Source organism: Anser anser (assembly GCF_964211835.1).
Source record: "Anser anser genome assembly, chromosome: 3".
NCBI lineage: Eukaryota > Metazoa > Chordata > Aves > Anseriformes > Anatidae > Anser > Anser anser.
The window spans coordinates 93,824,174-93,848,026 of NC_139722.1; the positions used below are offsets into that span (position 1 = coordinate 93,824,174).

At 39.4% G+C, this 23,853-nt stretch overlaps 1 protein-coding gene across 5 annotated transcripts in view; it reads left to right on the forward strand.

Moving 5' to 3' along the window:
* The first annotated feature begins 1,966 nt into the window (after positions 1 to 1,966).
* Positions 1,967 to 23,853, forward strand: part of SRBD1 (S1 RNA binding domain 1) — a 127,550-nt gene continuing 105,663 nt past the window's right edge. For 4 of the 5 annotated variants that reach the window (XM_083829100.1, XM_083829102.1, XM_083829103.1 and 1 more), the window contains exons 1-11: positions 1,967 to 2,152; positions 7,848 to 8,045; positions 8,845 to 8,927; positions 9,398 to 9,563; positions 10,611 to 10,973; positions 12,424 to 12,590; positions 13,696 to 13,813; positions 13,928 to 14,066; positions 16,410 to 16,506; positions 17,945 to 18,080; positions 22,754 to 22,857. In XM_083829100.1, the coding sequence (XP_083685226.1) occupies positions 8,845 to 8,927; positions 9,398 to 9,563; positions 10,611 to 10,973; positions 12,424 to 12,590; positions 13,696 to 13,813; positions 13,928 to 14,066; positions 16,410 to 16,506; positions 17,945 to 18,080; positions 22,754 to 22,857 (1,373 nt within the window). In that variant the 5' untranslated portion in view covers positions 1,967 to 2,152; positions 7,848 to 8,045. Of the gene's footprint in view, positions 2,153 to 7,847; positions 8,054 to 8,844; positions 8,928 to 9,397; positions 9,564 to 10,610; positions 10,974 to 12,423; positions 12,591 to 13,695; positions 13,814 to 13,927; positions 14,067 to 16,409; positions 16,507 to 17,944; positions 18,081 to 22,753; positions 22,858 to 23,853 lie in introns of all 5 variants that reach the window. The other variant, XM_083829101.1, reaches the window with a different exon arrangement.

A 23,853-nucleotide genomic window follows, 5' to 3' on the forward strand; every position in this document is an offset into this window, starting at 1 on the left:
GTTTATATCAGCTGAAGATCTGGCATCACAGATATAACCCCATGCATAAAGACATGTATGTGCACAATTCTCTCTCTGGTCCCCTGAAAGCTGTAGAGGTCAGGTAAATTTCATGGAAAGACAGAGGCTGCATTGAACATTACTGTGGTTAAAGTAATTCCAGACCGTTAAACACACATTTATTATAAAGTCAAGATGAAAAATTATGAATTATTTAAGTTTATTACACCTTAGTTATATTTAAGATGTTACCATTCCAAGACTTGAGGACAGCTAGCTGGTAGTTATGACCACAAGTTACAAATATTTATGATACAAAGCAGAAGACCTTTTACGGTAATGGAAGCATGAAAGGCAGTTTCGTTGTAACAGCCTGCTTGCTCCACTCTTATAGCGAGGACTCCAGACAACCAGCACCCATTAACCTTTACGTAAGAGACAGACTTCACAAGCATGCTGCTGAAAGTTCATTTAGGAGATATAGATGCAAAAGGAATAAATATGGAGATCACTAGGAAGCATAACTTAATCTGAAACTTAATTACAGAATACTGACACTGACAGTATTTTCAGCACTATGTTTGCAAATTTTTCAACAAATGTTTGCAGCAAATGTTTGCAGTGTAGTTATACGGGGAAATAATGCAGGTTCTAGTCTGCATGAGGTAAAGGAACACAAACGTCCAATTTATACTTGGATCCACATATTTTTTATCTTTCCAGTGGGCTGTGAGAAAGAGCATGTATTTATTTCTATGTCTTCTGTGCTTGCCCTTGACATGGTATCTCAGTGTCACACAAATATGCTTTCTGCTTCCCAATACCCCTGCGAAAAATAACTAACCTTACCTCAGAGAAACAGAAAAGATGCATCGTATCACTGAGGTTCTGATCCAAAGCCTACCAACAGCAGTGGAAACGTTTCCAATAGCTTCCAAACTCCTGTCAGCCAGGAACTGAACCTAGACGTTTTTGCGTCTCCACTCTGTTATTAGCTTAGATGAAAGGCCAGGGCATCTTTCATGTTGCAGCAGGCGCTGGCCCACTGGCTCCACAGCACCAGCCCTTGCCCCAGCAGTGTGCCCAGGTGGCCAAGAAGGACAATGGCATCCTGGCTTGCATCAGGAAATAATGTAGCCAGCAGGAGCAGGGAGGTGATCGTCTCCCTGTTCTCAGCTCTGGTGAGGCTGCACCTTGAGTACTGTGTTCAGTTTTGGGCCCCTCAGTACAAGAAGGACATTGAGGCCCTGGAGTGTGTCCAGAGAAGGGCTACGAAGCTGGTGAAGGGCCTGGGACACAAGTCCTGTGAGGAGCGGCTGAGGGAACTGGGGTTGTTTAATCTGAAGAAGAGGAGGCTCAGGGGAGACCTTACTGCTCTCTACAACTACCTGAAAGGAAGGTGTGGGGAGCTGGGGGTCGGCCTCTTCTCACAGGTAACTAGTGATAGGACTAGAGGGAATGGCCTCAAGTTGTGCCAGGGGAGGTTCAGGTTGGAAATGAGGAGACATTTCTTCTCAGAAGGAGCAGTCAGACATCGGAAGGGGTTGCCCAGGGAAGTGGTGGAGTCACCGTCCCTGGGGGTGTTCAAGGCAAGGTTGGACGTGGTGCTTAGGGACATGGTTTAGTGGGTGACATTGGTGGTAGGGGGATGGTTGGACCAGATGGTCTTGGAGGGCTTTTCCAACCTAATGATTCTGTGATTCTGTGTCACACGCCGGCTGCCGCTGATACAAAACCGAGAGAAGCGCTTCCAGCCGCTCTCCCCAACCGGCCCCGCGTCGCCACAGCAGCCAGCCACCCCACCCCCTCAGCGCCCGGGCCCCGCGGCGCCCAGCGCCACCTGGCGGCGGCGGGGGCCTCGCCGGCCGCGGGAGACCCCTTGGGGCAGGCAGGGGCTGGGCGGGCACCGCCACCCGGGCGGCCGGAGGAGCCCGGGGCTGAGCGGGGCGGAGCGGGGCTGAGGGCGGGGGCCGGGGCCGCTCCGCCCCGCTCGGTGCCCGCTTCCTGCAGCGCGGCGCGGCTGCCGCTTCCTGCTCCTCCCCGCGGCGGGGCGGCTCGGCTCGGCACGGCCGGGGTTGACCTGGCGGCCCGTTCAAACTCGGCGGCAGGGGGGCGAAGCCTGGGGGCGCCTCCCGGCCCTCGCCGTGCGCGGGTGAGCGGGGCAGGGCAGGGCTGCTTGGCGGCGGAGGGGAGCGGGCCCCGGCGCCCTTCGGGGCGGGGGGCTTCCTTTTGTTCCGCTCTCCCGGGTGGAAACGGGGGGCGTTTTCTGGAGGAGCCGAGCCCCGCGGGTAAGCGGGAGGTGGCTGCTGCCGCGGCCCCGGGCGGTGCTGCCGGGGTCTGCGGGGACAGCGGGGCGCCGGCAGGCCCAGGGGACGCGCAGCGGGTGCCCGCGGCTCGGTCCCGCTCCGGGCCCGGCAGCCGTGGTCTGGCTGCAGCGCATCGCGGCAGCGAGCCATGCTATCTCAGCTCCCCACGTGCCGCCCAGGATCCCAAAATGAGTGTCACCTTCATGGCCAAACGTGCTGCGGCTGTTACCATGCAGGGGAGGTCTTCGTTGTCCCTCAGAAAGAAACCCGTTAAATCAGACCCAGTGGGAGCGTTGTGGCTGGTTTGCTGGGCCGGAGGAAACTGGCCACACGTCATCCGGCAGCCGTGCTGGCTCAGAAGCCCCTTGCCCTTGCGGTAACACCATCTGTTCCCATAGGTGGTCCGAGATAAGCACATGGAAGAGAAGTACACGGAGAGCGCTGCCCTGTCCCTTGCAGTGCACAGCCCCTCTGGCAGCGCCCCATGGTGCAGGTGGCTCCTTTGGTCCAGCCCAAGCATCGGATGTAGGACCACATCTGGGCAGCAAGGAGTGCGCCCAGGGTGCGGCCTTGGCATGCTGCAGTGGGGGTGGTGCTTCGGAGGTCGGGCTACGTGATCCTAGAGGTCTTTTCCAACCTAAGTGATTCTGCACTATCTACCTTTTCCTTGATGATTAGTGCTGGGGCCGTTCTGCTGTACGTACGCACCCTACGTGCCTGCCCCTTTGTTTCTGGCTGTAACTTTCCAGTTAGCGCAGGAGTCCCCTGATTGGTATCTGACTCCTTTCTCAGGTAGTCCTGACTGGCAGTTGTGTAAGAAAAGAAAGTTGGAAATCTAGTGCACTAGCTTTTCCCAGCAAAAGTGTCTGGGAGTTCGCCAAGTTTTTAGCCGCAAGTAAGTTGGTTTTATATTTTTCAAGTACAACTTAGTTGTTACAGATGACAAAAATCTTATGGAGCAGTAATTTCAGTACAAGTCCCTGCCATTGGTCTGTGTAGCATTTTCTCCTCTATGCTGCTTGACAGGATGCTCACACTTTGATTTTGTCTTAGTTCTGGCATGCACTGGAAGTGTCTTAAAATGACAAGCAAAATCAAACTGTTAAAAGCCTACATATAGTTATTAGAGTGGGCCATTCTGCTGTTGCTAATAATGGTCTGAAATCCACTTGTCATGTGGGAACCGTAGTGCTTTTTATGTCCTGCCCCAGACGCTTGATGTTATAATAAACTGTTGGTTGGCTAGGACTGTGTGATATTAGGAAAAGCTAAAATGCAAAATTTTATTATCCTTGCTATTTTCTTACAAAAGCAGAGGCTGCAGAGCAGTGATTGAGGAGCTTCCTACATAGACAGATTTCCTTTCTGGAAGGAACGCGTTACTTGAAGTTAATGGGAAAAAGAGCTTTAGAAGTTTCTGTGTCCTTTTCTGCTAGAGGATTTTTTGCAGTTACTGAAATGAAATAAAATTGCAATGTGTGTGTTTTGGTGGTTAGTTTTTTTTTGTTGTTGTTTTATTTTTTTTAATGTGCCTTCGGGTAGAAAAAACTCTTCGTGTGAGTTGTAAGGTGCAGCTGCCTTTGTTGATCTTCAGATCTATGTTTCTCTTTTTTCTTTATGAGGATTTATGTGACTTAATGTAGCAAGGTTGTGAGATTTAAACTTACCATAATGACGTTTGCTTGATCATATTGTAGAGGCATAATATTTTCTATAACTTTAAACTGTTGTTATTTTTTCCTAGTGTGCACTGTAGAAGATTACACAGTTTGTTAGGATCAGTGGAGCAGTTTCTAATTTTGAAAATTTTTGGTCTAGTCATTGAGTTACGTAGCCTTGTGGTAGTTGTGGGTTTTGTTGGAGTTCTTGGAGGATGGTGGGGTTAAAAGAGTTTTTGTTTGTTTGTTTATGTTTATTTTTCTTCTAATTACATTTGTTTTCAGGACTTTAAAAACTTCTGCTTCTGCAAGTAGTTGCTTATGCCAAAGTAGTTGCTTATGAAATTAACTTTTAATAGGTTGTATCTTTGCATGAATAGAGAGGATGAAGAGAATATCATCCTTCTAAAGTCTCTAAATGAAACTTGGATTGCTCTTTAACATAATAAGGCCCTTAAAGTCGTAATCTTCTTACACTCCACACACTGCCTAGAACTCAGATGTGTGAAGAGAGAACAGCAGAATGATTACTTCCTTGCTGTATGTTTTGTGCAAACTGGTATTAAGATTCAGTGAAGTGTAACAAGAGCTACGCCATCACTTCTCTTTGGTCCTGGTGTGGCCCAACATTCAACTACACTCACCATATTTTAATGAGTAGTTGTCAGCCAGGGAGAAGTGTACAGCCACTGGGATAGTTCAGATGCATTATGGAGTTTGCATTGGATGGAGAGAATAAAAGTGTTGGGAGCAAGAGAACTGGTAACAAAACTGCTTGGAGAGTAGACCTGGAAAATATATTTACCTACAATAGCAATTATTTAAATAGATTCAAGCCTTCCTCATCGGACAGCGTAATAATTCTGCAAAGTCTTCTTTCTTTTTTATGTGGGGAGTACTTTTGAAGAATGTCCTGAAATGTTTTTGTTTTTCTTTTGTGGAGAAGAAAGCCTCTAGTGATTATTGAGTGTGTAAAGCAGAGAGAATTTGGGTGTTTCTAGCAGAGAAGTTTCATGCTGCCTTCTGTCACTTGTGAGGCAGATGAGCCGAAGAGTTTTAATTCCCTTGAAGAGGGGAAAAGGTTCTGTGTTAAGGTTTCAGCCTATTGCACAGATGCAGATTATTATATGTGGACAGATCTGAAATGAAATGAGTTGAGAGCTGCTTGTGCAAGGCAGAAGTTTCAAGCTCCTAACTCCTGTTGCCTCTCGTAGAAGTGAAAATACTGTTGGCAAGATGACTGTTAAGATCTTGTTTTCTCAAGGAACAGCCTTTTTAATTACCACAAAATTTCTGGCAAATACACACAATAAGAAAAAGCAATGTACTAGCAAACATCACTTGGACGTTTACTGGCTTTGGCTGCTAGGAGAGCTTCTAGAACAGAGGTGTAGGAGTTGAATACACCGAATGGCAAGCCAGTGAAATCCTACACAGGGTGGTTAGATAGTTGTGCACATCACTGCGTGCTGCATGTTTAGGTTCTTCAGGTGCTAAGTGCAGGGGACACCAGTAATCCAGGCACTGCGACCACTTGCCATAAGGTACAGCAACACTGAACAGAGACACAGGTGGGGATAAAAAAGGTTCGTTCAGGCTTCTCTTTGGTATAAATTCAGTACTCTTCATTTTTCAAGAAGCAGTCAGCCTTGTAGTTGGCTCTTCTACAGCTGTGGAGTTTTCTGGATTTGGGAAAGGGGCACAGTTCTGTGTAAGCTGTAGTTTATTTTCTTGGGGTAGAAACCAGGCCTTGCCTACGCTTAGCTGGGAGCATGGTTACCTGGAGGCTACAGAGAAGGAAGTGGTAAAGGAAGTTTTGCCACTGAGGGCAGTCCATCTGAAAAATATGAGTGGCCAGCTTCACCCTGGTTTGATCCCAGTATGCTGTGGGATGAATAACGTCTTTCCTAGCTCACTCAACATTGGAGGGAGGAGTGTCTTTTTGCTTCTCTTGACAAGTCTCCTTCACGAAACACAGGGAATTGTATCCAAGTAGAAGCGGAGCACAGAGCAGGCAGTAGCCTATCAGTGCTTTGTCGTGTAGTCAGTGCAATGAGCATTTTAGACGCCCCTCATGAAGCGTATCTGTGCTTGCCTCTTTCTTGCGTCTTCCTGCCTCACTTCAGGGATTGTCTTTTAAGTTAAAAAATAAAAATTTTGTAATATTTGTTCATCATCACCAGTGGCATTTAGACTCGTTGCTTTTTCATCCTCTTCCCTGCCTCCCCCTGCAGTGAATCACAGAAGAACTGTTTTTCTTAGTCATTAACTGTAGGTGTTAGCACACCCTAGTGCAGGCAGCTCAGGAGGAAAATTTAGCAGACAGCTGTCTGGCAATTGGAATCAAATCAGAAGTGTGTTTGTGGACTTGAATCAAAAAAAGGATTCTTTGTATACAAAAAGAATATAGGTAGCAACTGCAAGATTCCTGTTCTGAGTACAGTTAGTTCAGGACGTATGTTTATTAGAAGGGGAGGTGGTTGTGACTGGACCTCACCTCGCAGTGAAATATCCAGATTATTTTTATTTTTACTTTGTGATACCCCATGTTTGATAATCATTTTGCAGATGCTCTTGGCTTTTATTTGGAGTTGTAGGATTCATTTTGGCTCATTTCAGCTTCTGACCATGGCTTGTCTGCTCACAGAGAGTTATTTGGAAATAAGTGTGCTTTATATTGATCTCTTACCTTAGTCCAAATTAACTTTGAGTGCATGTACCAACACCTTCAGGAGCAAGTTACTGCTCTTCTCAGAAAAATCTAGTGGATAATCAGTGCTTCAACTTTAATTATATTATTAATCTAGCTGAGACCAGTCCCATCTTGCTACGTGCATTTAAGAGCTGACATCGCATTATTGATGAGTGGGGCAAAGGAGAGGTTCTGTGCTAAGCTGATCACCTGGATCTGCCACGTGTATTCAATACTTCTCCATCTTTGTTAAGGACTGCAGCAAACATAAAAAAGATGGTCTAATTATTTTTAAGCAGAAAATCCAAGAAATCAAAAGGGAAAAAAAAAACAAACAACATCAAACTTTTCCATAGAACATATTACTTCCTATTCTATTTCATGCTTTCCTGTGCCTTTTCTATATTTGCTGCCTGGTAATTCTGCTTCATTTAGTGCATTGGATGAAGACGAGTGGAGTCAGATTTAAGAATGCAGGAGAAGATGCTAATATGTTTGTGGAAAATGTCTGGCTTTGTAAAACAAGGAGCTTTTTTCCTGTTGTGCTCATAGAAAGAGTTAAATCAGTCACCAATGTCGAACAGCAGGAGGTAGAATTAAATTCATAGAGTAAGCTTTACTTTTGCTCTGCCCTTGCTTAGTGTAACAGTACAAAATTTGAGATGTTTTGAGACCCAGCTCTCGGCCACTTGAGGGGAGATGGAAATACTCTTCAGGCTCTCCAGATGATGCTTTCATTTTAGTGGGGCTTTTGGGTAAGCCCGAGAACTACCACAGTAGTGTGCTCAGTGACCAAAACTGGTAGGGAAGTCTAGAGAGTAGTGTTATCTAAGGGGAATGCTGACCTTAGGTGAGTGAACAGATTTGTTGGCTTTTGCCTTTTTCTTTTCTGTGGTGAAGGGATAATTATGAAAAAGCTGATTAGACTGTTTGAAAACTGATTACTGGCTTCCAGAATTACCTGGAATACTAAAAAATACTGGTTGGACTAGCTAAAGAAGTATGACCGATAATGATATTTAAGCTGAATACCTAGTTTGGAAATGGAAAGAACTGTGAAATTTGACCATTTGAAAGGTGTCCCAGTGCCTGCAAAAGAGATCAGAGATCTATCTGACTCAGGTGCTACCTAATTGTGGAAATCTTGGTGTTGCAGATATGAATAATGTTTTTTGATTCTCCCATTCACAGAGTGAAGTACAGTATAAAATGGAAACATTATTTTCATGCCTCTGAGGCAACAAGAATAAATCTATAACTAACTCAGGACTATGATGATGACCATTCAGCTGTAAAGAGCGAAGGAAAACTGAGAAACAAAGTGTCTGGGTGAAGTTGCAGGTGTCTCGAAAGTCCAGGTGAAGAACAGTCACCCGAGAAGCTAATAAGGTAATAAGGTAACTTTTTTTTTGTGTATATTCTGTGGAGATCTGTTTTTCTGTTATAGGCATGTTCTGACTGTTCACCTGATAGGATTGCAGTCAATGAAGCAGTACAGGAGAGCTGACCTATTACTGACCATGGCATTTGCTCCAGGTTTTTATTTTGCAAGTAAGCTTATAGCTAGTGCTATTTGATGTGGGCCTCCAATAGTCATTCTTCTACTATGGTACTGACAACTGTCACTTAAGTAAATTCTGGATTTGCTTTACAAGGAAAACAAACAGCTCTTTCAGAATCATTGATTTTAATACGCATACAAGCAACAACTGGTCTTCAGAGATGAAATTCTAGATCTAAATGGAAAATCTTGCAATACTGTTCACATCAAAAACATATGCTAGCTCACATTGTTGGATTTTAATTTTATTTTCTGTATTTCTTAGAAGACTGATGGAGAAAAGACTGGCACAGTACGCAATTGACACACAGTAATATGTCTGGGAACCAGTATTCCTTCTGCTAGGATAGCTTTACATGCAGCTGGAATAGTTACCTCCAACTGAGTACAAAAATAATTGGAGTCTTTAGTGCTGGTTTGTCTGTGGGCTAAATTGAAAAGATTGTTGAATGTCTGCTGCTGTGGCCTAAATTCTTGGATACTAAGAAATCTAAACTTTCTCTGGAGGAAATTTTTGTGATTGGTGAAGACATTATGAGGACACACTTGGCAGTGAGTTAAAGGGCTCAATGAGAAACTGTAACTTTAACCAAATGTTCTGTTTCTTTCTTCTCCACTCTGTTTCAGATGACATCTCTACCAAGGAGGGTAAAATCTCAATCCAAAGCCCTTATATCAGAAGATGATGAACTATCTCCATTTCTTAATTCGTAAGATTACTGTTTCCATGGTGGCTTTTTTTTTTTTCATTTATGTATGGTATATATTTTTGGCATATATGTCACAACAGTTTTCTTAAAGATTTGTGCTAAGCTTGAGTGGTAGCACAAGAACAACACAATTTCTGAGAGGTTTATTAAAAATTATTAGTGCACACAATTTCTAAATTGTAAAACACAAACTACCTTTGCTGCTTCATGCTCACAATGAAATTAGAGTGAAACTGAGTTGCCAGTTGTTGAAACAGACTCAAATGTGTGTGCATGCCAGTGATGAGCCTCAGGAAAGCTCGGTAAATTGTTCCAGCCGTTAGCTCTGCAACAGGAAAGACCTGTGTTTTTTAAGTGTGACTGTCTTTCTATTTATTTGTCCTGTTTGTTTCTTTTTGTGTCAGAAAACACTCATTGGCTTGCTTTTCATTCTTCTCACAAGCATTATTGTTTACTTGTTTGTTTTTCAGGAGCTCTGAATCAGAAGAGGAAGAAGAGGAGTGGGAGCCAAAAAGCAAAGTTGCCAAGAGACCTCGATTGACAAAGAAAAATGAGGCAAAACCTAAAAAACTTGCTGCTCCACGATCAGCTGTGGCCAGGAAAAAGGTCAAAAAGATAGCAATAAAAGAAGAATTGGTGAGTATCCGTAAGCAAGAGACAAGTACTATGGAGGGCAAGTAACCTAAGTAGAATTTGTCCAATGGTGGTTCACTCAGTTGCATGACTGAGTGATCAGCTCATCTGATTCAAATGTTACCATAAAGATTAAGTAGATTTGATAAATATGGCTTTCTTGTGTATTTAACTGTCCCAGATCTAAGGACTCTTCCTTAAAAATTTTAGCCAGTGATTATTGATAGGGTTTTCCATGAAGATCTCTTTCAACAACAAAAATACATAAAAATCACTGTTTTTTCAGTAATGAAAAATAAACACCATAATGCCTCTGGTTTGTGTGTTACTCCTTTGATGTCTTCTACATTTTCACCAGCTCAGTACCACATCAAAAATAAGTCCTGTTTCCTTATGTTTCCTTGCACAGTTGTTCAACCCAGTAAAGTTTATTATGATGAATCTGTGATATATTGCTATCAGTAGTTAGTTGTCTTTTGTCAAAGATTAGCATGAGAGGTTAGGTCATGACAGGAGCCAGTACTTCTAGTTTATATTAATGTTTCTGAATATTTTGACATACGTGGCATATTGAGAAATAAATGCTTGGACTCTGAAGGTGATCTCTGGGGAAATTCAGGAAAGAACATGTGGCTTGTCCAAAGTTAAGCAATAGCAGACCAAATCTCAGTTCCAGTTCCCATTTTGCACCTAATACCTAATTGGAAGTGTGCTTCCATGCAATGCTGCGCCCAGTTTTGTTCAGATTAGTGGAGGTAAGGACTGTAGGTTGATATCTTCTGAATGAGAGCCCAACTTAAATCTTTCTGGGATAATTTAATTTGATCTTTCTTTTAAATTGTGGGTCTGGTTGGTATGTTTATCCTTTTATTTCCTACACACAAGAAATATTTCAGGTTACTTGATGTCTGGCTTGGCATTTCCCTGCCAGATGGAGACTTCTCTGGGGAAAACGATGTCTGGTTTCAAGTTTTCCATGGTTTTAATTGAAATGTGGTTGAGCCAGTTTATAAGTCAATGCTTAATATGGTTTCAATGTCTTTTTGGTAGGATCTATCCTTGCCTATTGCTCCTGCAGAAGATAATAGGGTGCAACTTCTAAAACCTAAGAAAGAAGATGTAGGCACTGAATTGAAAACTTTAGATCAAATGCCAGTAGTGCCTAAAAAAATGGAAGCAAATTCATTCCAAGGGATGAACGTAAAGAGTTCAGAGAGTGATGAAAAACCGTCAACAAGTGCTCCTATAGTGGGAAATGAAGCGAAACATGAGAAATCTGAGGAGGATTTTGCATTTGATGAACCACCTTTTAAAAAGATTAAATCGACTACATCTCCTGAAGGAAAGCCGGTAAAAAATCTAGGAGGCAACAAAGTAAAAGAAGAATGTGAAATGAACTGGGATATTGTACAGGTATGAGATCTTTTCCTTTTCTTAGGTGTCAATGAAATCATTTCCTACATAATTTGCACTTAGACTCTAACATACAATTTGAATCCTCTTGGCATCAGTTGGAATGTCAGAGTCATTGTGCTGTTAAGTACTCATTTAACCTCTGATTAAATTGTCATAATATATGTATAAATATAAATGTTGGTTGATAACCGTTAAAAGTTCAAACCTTAACATTATTCTAACATCTGTGACTTACACAGCCCTTAGTATAAAGCTTGCCTGTAACAGTTTGCTGCATATTTCTTCTGTATCAACACAAGTTTTTTGGTATAGCCAACTGAAACTCCTACAGGAATGGATGCTGAAAGATTTGGGGTGCCTGTTTTAGAATTTAAGGTTTAGGTAGTGTGGATCATTTCATTGTAGAGGTTCATTTAAGAGTGTATACCGGTTTGCAGTACCATGAAAGAGGAATTTGCTTTCTTGAAACAACAGTGACATCAAGGGAGGTATCATCTTTCCTTTTTGTAGGATGTTAACTTTGAAGCCATTAAAATAAAGACAGTTTTAGGATAGCTGTCATTCTGGCTTGCTAGCTGTTGTTATAGAACATTTTAATATGAGTTCAATATATATCATGCTTAGTACTGCCTACTTAAAAGGGTATAAAATTTTATATGTCTGATTCTTCTAAAATATTATTGGAAATGCAGGTAGACCATATGATCTGTACTGTATTGTTGCTCTAAATGTAGTGAGTGTGATTGTACTGGAGTTTTTATGTTTTTAGGCCTCGTAATTTTGAAAGGCTTTTAAATCAGCTGTCTATGGGAATAATTGTAGTAAAATAATGTAGTTAAAACATTGCTAAGATAAGGTAGCTATATAGTTTGTCCTCATTTCCTTTTTGATGCACTGTAATTCTATCTGTAGAAAGCCCTGTTTGTACAAAATCATTTTTAGGTGTGTGAGACTTGATTAATCTTGAAACCTATGGTAATATCATGCTAGTTTCTATTGGCAGAGTTGAATTTGGATCAGCTTTGTGTTTGTGTTTTGTTTTTTATTTTTTGTTTAACCATGAGATGTACTGGTGTTTGTTTAAAACAAACAAAAAAAAGCTTGAAGTTTTCTGTGTTGCCACAGGCAGTTTGTCTGTTTGTTTTTTTGTTGTTATTTATCCTATTTAATTCTATTCCCAAGAGACCCTATTTTCCTTTTTTTTTTTTTTTTTATTTGTAGTCACAAGTTCTTGGAAACATTGGTTGTTACATGTCTTCTTGAAGTACTGGTTGTGGTGGTTGGATGTGTGGGAAGACTCACATCTTTTGTTGTCAGGGACAAAGCTGGTTAGCATGTTATTCTGGAGTTGCTTTTGAACTTGAGTAAGAGGCTGTTTAAAGCAATCCGCTACCTTTCCTAAGTGTTTTGTTGTGTGGTGTGTTGTTTCTTTTTTTTCTTGTTACAGGTTTTGTCAGAAAGAACAAATGTTGAGCCATGGGTATGTGCGAACTTAATTCGCCTCTTTCAAGAAGAAAACACAATTCCTTTTATTGCTCGATATCGAAAAGAGCTCATCAATAATCTGGAGGCTGATGCCTTGCGAGAAGTGCAGCAAACATTGGAAGAGCTACGGTAAGTAAGTTACTGGGAGGTAGCTGGGAAAGAGGTGAGTAACAACCTGTTGCTGCTTCTGCATCCCCTGTTTTTGACATTTTGTACACACTGCAATTATGAAGGAACTTTTAAAGAAGAAAGTTGAAAACTGAAGTAGCTATGCTTGATGCCTATCTGTTTTTCAGTCTACGTAAAAAGAAATCTAACATTATTAATTGTCAAGAAAAAAAATAATATTTTTATGTCTGCAATTTTAGTAGCTTATAGATCCTGGAAATATGTAGACCAATTAGATATAAATTGCAGTCTTAGAAAAAGAGCTGCTAAGAATCCCTTGACTTCCTGCTTGGAACAGCAAAGCTTTCTAGTGAAGAGCACTACTTGAGGTTGTAGTGTACCAGGAGGGTAGACTAAACCATCCTGGACCATTGCAGCAAAGAAGTGATCAGCAAAGCCCACTGCAGGGGTGGATGAGACTGCTCTCATTCCTTGTTGATTTTGTGTGGATGTACTCTCTTGAGACAAGGGAACAGACTTGAGCTCTTCTGTCGACATGGTTTTTCATGCAACAGCTTTTACTCCCAGGTTGTGCCCTAGGAAAAGATTCTTTCCAAAGAGGGAATGTCGCCTGAGATGGTCTGAATGAGTTATTTAAATCATAACAAAATACCTTCACTGTCTGCAGCAGGGTAATGTCGCAGGTATCTTAATTAAGGTTTAAAATCTGGTACGCTGTCCTTCATGCTGCAGAACTACTTTGGTATGAATTACAGCTGTAAGCGCTCATTGACATGGATTTAACTTTTGACCTTTTTATTTGGCTTTTGGGCCAGTAATCTTCCAAAAAATGTATATAGCAGTAATGATGTTCTCTATTGTTTGATTATTTTTCTTAAGGCTACCACAACACATTTTGATGCTACTTTGAATTAGAGAAAGAGAGTGATGGTTAGGAACCCTTTTTTGAATTGTCAGAATTTTGTTAAGGGATTAGCATGAGATAAAATCTTCAGAGGTTTCACAGGTTTCAGAGATCTTCAGCAGTGTACTAGACAAGGTCAAAACAAAAATCCTTTTTAATCCACCATGAAATGTAACTGTTAATATCTCTCTATGTTTTTAGTTCTGTTGCAAAGAAGACACATACAATGATACAGAAGTTGAAGAAAGAGGGGAAACTATCAGGTTGTCTATTCACAGCATTATTAAACTGCAGAACTTTCGAAGAATTGGACCATGTGGTCAGTATACTACTCATTTTTTTAGATCATCCTTAGTTTAAGTGTAATCGTGCATAATGTACATAGCATAACTGAAATATTTCCTTGCCTTTTAATAACTGTTTTTTGTTTAAGTCTGCACCTTATAAAACTGGGAGTAAAGGTACCAAAGCCCAGAGAGCCAAGCAGCTGGGATTAGAACCTGCAGCTCTTTCTCTCCTGCAGAATCCTATGGAACTCAATCTCTTTTCGTACATTAGACCCAATGTCAAAGGTAAGCGCTTTGCTTCTATTAGCACTAATGTCTTGAATTATTTCTAGTGTTTGAAAAGAAGAATTATTTTAATTGTCCCTAGGTTGCTGGAAGTTTTTTTAACTATTTTAAATTCCACAGTTTTTAGCAAGATGCAATAGAATTCAAATTTAGTGCCATAGTTCTCCAACCTTTCCTGTTTGTGTTTTTTTTTTTTATTTTTATTTTGTGTGCGTGTGTTGTAAATAGCAATAATTCTGGTATACAAGAGACAGAAGTCCGCAGATGTTATAGGGCAAGTCTGTATTTACCGGAAAGAGGGAGAAAGTGTACTGCATACCTTAGACCTCTCTGTGGTTCTGCTCGTATTTGAACTGTCAACTGAAGATTTGACACAGATTGTATATAGATTGAAGAGGTTTATATTTATACTGTTTACTTAAGTAAATTTCACCCATCACAGCATATTTTAATAACATCTGGCTTTGCTAACTTGGAATGAGCTGGAGAATTTTTGCTACTGGATGACAGTAGGGGTTGGATAAGATGTAATTGCTGAAATTTTAGCAGGAACTTTAACAATCCGATAGTTTCATATATAGGCTGCAGAATTGTGTTTCTTTGTGAATGCAGTTATGGGTGAATCTGTAGGGGGCAATCTCTGACAATAAAATACAAAGATTGTTGCAGCCTTCTGTATGGTGTTAAAATAGAGAAGTACTTTTCTTTTTCCCTGCCCCAGTACTTGCTTTTTGACTTTTATAATAAAGTGTTCAACTTCTATGTGGGGGCGATTCTTACTCTTGCCACTTCAGTTGTATCTTCTATTTTATTATGTATTGTTTATAGAATTATCCTAACTTTGCATTGAGAATCAGTTACCAAATAATAATTTAGTTATTGCTTTTTAAAACGTCACAAAGCAGTCTATTGCAACCACATATCTGACTATTCTGTTGGTCTCAGGAGCCAAAAGGAAATCTTCATGGTGGAAATTGACATAAATTATTTAGGGTGCATTTAAAGGGGAGTGCTATTTGTTGCAGCATAAACACTTCAGATTTTAAAATCAGTATACTTATTTTCATTTTTTTTCTAAAAATAACGTAGTTGGGTTTATATAATCATTTTAATTTGAAAGGCGCATCAGAAGCCATATACAAACTGGATCACTTTTATCAACTTGGAAGCCAGTTTGACAGCCTATGTACAGTTTGAGATCAGAGGGAGTTTTTGTTAAAGTGGAGTGCTTTGTTGTGCAGAAAAGTTTTCATCAAATCTTTTTAAGATATGTTTTTTAAAAAAAAAATTGAATGGTTTTGAGAAGACAAATACTGCATTCTTTCATGTGCCGTAATCCAACAATGAAAGAAAGGTGCTTTCAGCTCCCTAGTGGTTGTGAATTCAGTCAAAATGTTAGTAATCAGAGCTATGCATTTTTTCTAAATGGTATTATAAAAGCTCTTTCAACGTGCAACCTACCAGACAGCAGAATTAGAAACGATGTGTTTTGTGCTAGACTGTTAGTCTCATATCTGCCAACTGTAGGATTCTTGCTCTGAACCATTTGTTACTGACCATTGCTAGAAGCAGGATTATATAGATTGATTTTTAAAATATAAGATACTTTTTTTTCATTAATTTTTAGTTCTGTTACAGATCAACTGCTGTGCTAAGGAGACAAATGTGCTACTTTTTTTGGTCTTTTGAAGTGAGGGATGTGTGTTGAAAAGCTGAATGATTCTGTTGTTAGATCCCTATAATACTTTGTCTATGGAGATGTTTTATAACTTCACTGTTTGAACAGTGTTTTGTGGGATAGGATGAGCCTACCCTGATCTCAGAACCATCGCCGTGCAAACTCCTGCAACAAAACTGTGGAAATAAACAAAACTATTACACAGAGAAAGGACAGGATTGCCTGCAGAGTTTTTAGACTGTTTCCATATCAGTCAGCAAAATGTGTAAACTTCTGCTGCAATTGATTCATTTTATTACAACCTCACAAATTACACTTGAATGTCCAATTTTACTATTGTAAATAATTCATCTGTCATAAATGCCAAGATCTGTTAACAGCAAACGCACAGAACTATTACTTTTCCCCCATTTTAATGCCATTTTGATTTATGATACTGCATTGATCAGTTCAGATTTACCAAAGATGTAACAGTTACAGATGCTTTGGAAAGGAAGCACAGCTTAAAAAAAATCCAGTGAACTGAAATTCTTCACTGAAACCTGAAAATCCAACAGATAACTTGCATCAAATTTTCTCAGCTCGTCTATATTTTCTTAGTGCTTCTGCAGTTGTGTAATTTTTCATATTAGCTTTTTTTATAGTTACTTTTCCCCCCCCCTAAGGACTTGCAAATATCCAGGAAGTAGAGGCTGGAGTACAGCATATTCTGGCTGATATCTTTGCTAAGGATAAAGATACCCTGGACTTCATCAGGAAATTGTAAGTTTGAATTTTGCTTTCTAAACTTTTCCAGGTTACATGGTAAAAATCAGTCTCCTGTCATGCAGATTCACAATTTTTAATGATCTGAAAACAGTATTACTGTTACGTCTCTTCCTTCACTTGTGCTGGAGACATTCTCTGGTGTTTCTGGCCATCTGCTCATCAGTGGAGGAGAAATCTCCTCTGAGTGTAGCAGGATACTGTGACTCCTCAAGACTGACAAATTATCCATGGCTCTGTTCCATATAGAGCTGATCACCCTTGCAGTTACAGAGAGATCTCTCTAAGGAAAAATTTTCTCTCCATGCACTTATTTCAAGCTATAGATTTTCAAAGGCATGTTTGCTGTAGCTGCTGCTCCAATATTTAGTGCTTGACATCAGTCAGTGTAATTGTGTTTATTGACAGTTAATATTGGCATTACTAGTCCATCAGACAAGCGACTGACTATTCTTAAAGCAGGAGTTATCAATCCTTCTACTGTGTTAGCTGAATTTAAATTTTCTTGCCTTACATAATGACTTCAAGGTATTTGTCATGTTCAGGGAGGTTCATGTAACAGAGTAAGAGTTGCTTGTTGCTTTTTGCCTTTTTTTTTTCTTTTTTTTTTCCTCCTTGCTGTATACCATCTGGGACAGAGAACACAATTATCAAATAACAGGTACCTTCTTAGGAGCATATGGTTTGGTTTGGATTAGTTTGGTTCTATTTAGTTGGCCTGTGTTTGCTGTTCATTGCAATGGCCAACTTTATCAAAAGGCTAGAGCACAGCAGTGTGATAATTTCAATGGAGGGGATGTTTTGTAAAGGATGTTCAGTCATTACCAGACTATCCCTTTCTTTTTTTTGACCACCAGAAGCTTTTTAATTGGATGCACAATTCTTCACAGATACCTCTCTTTGATCTAAATTGTAATTTTGATCTAAATGTGTAATAATCTCAAGGAGCATTCAGGAAGCTGTATTTGGGATCCCTGTTACTTGTAAAAATAATGAAAAATTTTATGGGCGTTAGGCGCTCAAAGCAAGAAATGTGTTCTGAGGATGGGTAGGTTCAAAAGAGATTTTGTTTGTAGAACATAAATTACTCCTGTAACGTTCTCTGCAACTTCTCAAAATTTGTTTTGTAAAGTTGAACTAATAACTGACCAAACTGAAGTCCAGGTGGTGGCTTTTGATTATCCATCCCTTTCATGAGAAGGTCTGTGTTCAGCATTTCCTGAGGACTCTCTGAATTTCTTCCCTTGGTATGTTCCAGTCAGTATATGTCAGGTCAGTTTCTGCATTAAGGTATGTAGTAGGTCTGTGACTGATGAGAGTTGACATAATTTATAATTGGATAAACACCAAACACAGTTTTTTATTTAATACGTATTAATAGCTTTTTGCAAGTTTTATGCTAAAATACCTATTAACATTTGTTTCTTTTATTCAGATGTCAGCAAAGGTACATTTGTATCCAGTCAGCCTTGGCAAAAGTGTCATCCAAAAATGGAAATGAAAAAGATATTGATAAATTCCAGCTATACCATGAGTTTTCTTGTAATATAAAAAATATTCAGCATCATCAGGTACACCTTCAAATTTTGTTTTTCTTTTTCTTACTATTGTAATTAGCACAGATAGCTTTGCTTTTGAAGTTTAGTTACCGAATGTAATAGACTTCAAATTCTTCAAATACAGGTCAAAGCTGTTAATCTCTGCACTAACAAACAGAATAGAGGACTGTATCTTCACTATGTCTATTGTCTAACTAATTCTCATTAAAGCAATATTTATAATGGCATAGGGATCAGAGATTTCATTGCTGGTATGACTTATTTTCAGCATCAGTGCCATGCCCTCAGTTCCTTCCACAAGTGACAAGCGCACAAGTTTTATCAGGAGAGGGATAAAGGATAAGTGACAATTTATTGTCTGTGTGGGGTGAGAATGGGATATTGCATAGTTGTGGAAGTTACTTGGTTAGAGTGTAAGTATTTGAAGCAAACTTGGATAAACTTAGTCTTTGTTTCTTTTGGATGCTTGCTGCAGCACTGAGCCCTCAGACTGTGCTTATGGCTAGAATGCTCAGAGCCATTTGGCACCAAGCTCGTCAGGTGAAACTGGTGAGAAGTATTGGGGGAAGGATCCAGAAAATTGAAATTGGAGATGATCTACAATAGCAGCTCTTGTCAGCAGCAGCGTCATGTAAAAGTTAGACAATCTAGATAGAGAAGCTCTGCAGAACCCCTGAAAATGGGTTTGTTTTGAAAGTCAACGGTGTTCCCTTATGTGAGACATCTTAGGTTATCCTAAGTCCCAAGTCCAGTTCCACATGACTGGAAAAAGAACTGGGGGACAAAGCCAATTTACTGGTGTCTGAGAAGCTGATGTCTTGATAGCTAGACTGCCCCTGTTACTACAGATCAAAGACAAGTCTGATGCAGTGAGTGCAATTGTCAGGGCCTTTATCCAGGTTCATTACTACACGCAAACTGAGTTGTTTCTTGGTTTGGTCACAGTTATGTAGCTTTAAAACAAAATTGTCAACTGCTTCCATCCAGAAATATTCTCTGGCTGCGTTATTCCACAGCAGAATAATCTATTGTATGCAAAATTAGCATTTTAAAACAATGAAATATTTTGAATTTATCAATGATTTCCTATTTCTTGAAATGGATTTATTATTCAAACTATTTCACAACATATATGGGTTACCTTTAAACGCTCTTCCAACCACTCCTCACAGTATGAATGCTGTTAGGTGAAAAACTAAATTGCTTCTTGTTTGGCTGCTCTTCTGTTGAATGGACACCTCAGCAGTCAAAGACTCGAGCTTTCCCTGCACTGAGAGCTGTTAATGCTGAGCTACGCAATGTGGATTGGGCATATGAGTGTTTTCTGGGATGACGGTATGATTTACCTCTTGTTCAAGGCATCGTTATTTTCCCTGTTTTACATAAAGAAACCTTGCTCAGATAGAGCCAGGGCTCTAAACCGGATTTCCCAAACCTGCTCAGCACTCTGCCCATGTGGCTGCACTGTTTGTCATCCAGGACGTGTCCTTTTTGTATCTTTTTGATGTTAGGTTTAACTCAAGCGGTTCTGATTTATTTATCCTTTCATCAGTAACCTTAAATCCTCTTTTTTTGTCCCTGCTTTCCAGTGAAGTAATAACCACTGTTCTTGCTGCTGGTGCTCCTGTAATCGCAGGTTGACTCTGCACTCTTACTTGTATTTCATCTCCTGAGTACTACTGATACTGCCTATTCTAACATATTTAAGATTCACAGTAGAGAAATATTCAAATCGGAGTCATTTGAGCTTCACTGAGGTTTCAAGGCCCTGGGTATATCAGGGCTCGTTTTTGCTAGTCAAGAAGTAAAAAACATTTTATGATCATCTCTGATGTGTGCAGTTTGCTATTTAAGTTCCCTGTTTTCTAAAAAAAAATATTTTGTTCAATTTTCTGAAGATTTTTGCTTGTTAGTTTTCTAGTTGCTTTCTTTGTTTTTCTTTTGTGATTTGATGATGAAATAAGGAAAGAAAACTTTTTCTTTTTTTTAATCAGAGTTTAAGGGGAACAGGCAGTAAGTAGATTGTTGTGTTACCTATAAGAGGGTGAACTTTGTTTATGACCAAAGCGTTTGCAGCCTTGGGGGTGACTTGCAGAGTATATTTAAAGTAAGGTCAAACGGTGTTCAGTAAGCTGTAGTTTGGTCCTGTGGTTGTACAGCTGCGTGTAGCTGAAGTTGTGTATGCGGTAGTTCAACGTTGTTTTCTGTGTTGCTGAAAGGCATCATTCTGTGTGGTAAGATATGCCATGGAAAGATGGAGATGAGACACTGGGAGAGACAGAGCCAGGTTTTTTGCTTGAAAAAGTTAAAATACTGGATGTGAAATAAGAAAGAACTTGTGTAGGAAGTCTGACTCCAGATTTTGACACAGTCGGATGGCTGTAGGTCCCTGCATCCGGACTGTCTTGCTATCACGAGGAGTTTCAGCCATGGTTCCTTCCCCTGGCGGCAGAGAGAACAGAACTGGGCTCTTCGAGGATGCAGTTAGGTAGCTATACCAATGCTGCCACAACTAAATGAAAAGTCTTTCAGGAGTGTGTTTTATTTTATTTTATTTTATTTTATTTTATTTTATTTTATTTTATTGACTAATTGTAAGCAGTTCAGCAGTTGTGTATGCTTTGGGTTGCTTTCGTGTATTTGTAGAAGGCTGAATCGGTGGGAGGAAAAGAATTTATTCATAAAGTATAATGTTTGAGGCAAATGCTCTGTTTCAATCTCATACTTAAAAAAGAATTGGAAATTAAAGTCCTTGGTAAAATATACAAAACTTAGTGAGTCTGAGTAAATCTGGGGCATAGAGGAGAGCTGTGAAATAGAAAGGATGTTGCATTTTTGTGATAAGCAGAATTAGGTTTGTGATGCATTTTGTGACTAGATTAAATAATTGTTCTTGCTTTTTTTTAACCATCTGTATTTTTTTTTGCTCTTAACCCTTCCACTGGGTCTGTTCATGTCTAGCATAAAAGCAGTCTTTTCTCCAGAACTGAAAGATTACTTTGTCTAGAAAAGCTGTATTTGAATGCTAATTAAATATATATATCTTCATTATCTTAAGAAGAGAAATTGACTAATTGCTTTCCTCACTGAGCATTTCCTAGATGATAGCAGTTCTCTGAACGCATCTCACTTCAAACAGGAGAGGCAGATTTTTTTCAGAATAAAAAAGTAGAAAAAATATTAGCTAGTGCAGTGCAGCTGGTTTAAGTTGAGGTGACTGACACGTTCCACAGACGGAGCGCCTGTGGAAAATGCGATGCAAATCTTGACCCTGCGAACAGCGTGGTGAATGATGACATTATAATTCTATCAGATGCATTTTTTGTCCTGAGCATCATTTTGATTTCATTTTAGCTTGACATTTAGCTTTTCTCTCTTTTTAAAAATAAAATCAGAATAAACATGAAAGCATTTGATTTGTTAAAATGTGTCTTTCTAATCTCTACATGAAAACATTTGCTTTGGCAGTCAAGGTACCAGATGCTATAATATTTCACATGCAATCTTTATTATTAGCTTTGTTGTTCAATGATATGTCAGGCCTGGTATGTCACAGGAGCAGTAGGGCTGAGGAATATAAATTGGTAGTATGTCCTGGAGTCATTTTAAACCATTGTATTTAACATATGTGACATGTCTGAGTTAGCTAGTGATTGAATTAAAGTTCATGATTGACACGGAATGCTCTGTTGTGACAGTGCTTAGGGCCTGCTACGTACAGCAACATGTGTAGTAATACAGGAATGTCAACTTCTAGCAGATTTTTTATTTTCTGTTTTTGCACGTTAAAGTATTTTGGAAGGGAAAAGGAACTCTAAAAACGTGTTTTATTTGTAGCTGCTTCTAAGTGCTATTTTGTATCTAAAATTCCCTGGTTGGTGAGTTTCTTTACTTAAATTGTAAGGTCTCTTTCAGGTGACCGTTCCTCATCTTCAGAGTGAGTTTAGACTAGGAAGCGCCCACTAGTATCCTCCAGTATCCACCACTTGCGTTGCCATCCCGTCTTTAAAGGGGGAATCAGACTTTCATTTAAAATAAAACTGCATGCAGATAGCACTTCTGCAGCGAGATTTATGTTTAGTTCATGAATATGCAGTTGTGTACGCAAGACTGCCAGAAAAGTGCGTGCATTATAAGGCTGCAGCATTAATATTAATGTAAAGAGTGTAGCTACAATATTTTCAGTTGTTTATGAGCTAGGTGTGAATAACTGAAAATTCATCTTATTGAGCTGACTACCTTTGTGTCACAAGCTCTGATTTACAATTAATTTTAAATTTGGTTGCTCTTGGGAAACAAAATCAAGGACTAACTTTTTCCCTTTGTGATCTCCAGCTCTGATTGTAATTACTTTTCAATTCATTTCTTGAGTTTTAATTTGGCTTATAAAATTACTCAACCAACTAAATTCATGCTGACTTGTGTTGTAAGATATTTAAGATAAAACTGAATCTTGGGATTGCAGACAGTGAAAAATGTATGCTTTGTTATGCCACGGTGTGATTTTAATCTGTGTTTAAATTGTGGATGTTATCTGTACAACCTATTACTTTGTGAACTGATTTACTGTACCACCATCATGATTTGCTACAGAATGTCAAGCAAGCGCGTACACAAATGTTGATAAGTTTATCTTTTGGATATTTTGTGTGTCATCTGTCTCTGCCATTTATGTTTGCACTCAGATTCTGGCCATTAACCGAGGGGAAAATCTGAAGATCCTGACAGTGAAGGTCAACATTCCTGACGGGGTGAAGAATGAATTCTGTTGGTGGTGTGTCAATGAAAGGTCTGCATGGATACATATTCTTACGGAATTTTTTTTTCCTTGTAGACACCTACATACTGAAATATACCTCACATGTCTTGTTACATTAAGAGAACAATTTAAACAAATGCATATTAGATGAAGCTATTAAATGGATACGTCTTACTCTGCATTTCCCACTGCTGTGGCATTACATAAAAAAGATCATGCCTTTGGCCATTTCTGGGAAATTCTGGCTCCATTCTTCAAGCAATTGAATTCTTTTAAAAAAAATGCGAAGACATAATGGAAGGTGAATGTATTTTCAATTTGAAATATGCATCACATCTATAGTCTTCAGCAAAAGAAATTTGTGGAATCCAATGGAATATACTTTCAACTTCTGAAAAATAACTTCATATGCCTGATTGCAATGATTAAAGAGGGCTGCCTCAGATTTTAAAGCAATAAAGGATGTAACTTTGAAATCTACATGTGTCAGGAATTTTGTTTGTTGACATGGCTAAAAAATGTATTGGATTTAATAGACAACCTAAATGTGGTTGTGTTCGATCCATAATTCTCAAATATTATGTGACCTGATTCTTGCGTTATGATCTCTGGTTAAGTCAGAAAATTTTGGATGATTCTCCTATTTCTTATCAATTTGCTCTGACAAGTTTCTTTTTTTTGCTTGTAGTGAGACCCGTTTAGTATTGCATAATTTTGATGGCTTTTTTACAGAAGTTTTGGTTAAATATATTTTGTGCGGTATCTGTCACTCTTTTTCTTGGAAACTGCACTGTACCTTGATGCTCTTCATTGGAGAATATTGTGGTCCAAACACTGTGCATCTTCCTTACACGTATAAAAGACTGGTTTATCTTTCTTAAAAGGCTGAGATGTTCAGCACTGTTGTGAGTATATCTTAAAAACCTTTACCTCTGCACCTTAAAATTCAATTACCAAATGGGGCAAAGAAGACAGAGGAAAAATAAGGCTTCTTCAATATATAAAAGCAAATATTTTTCTTCTATA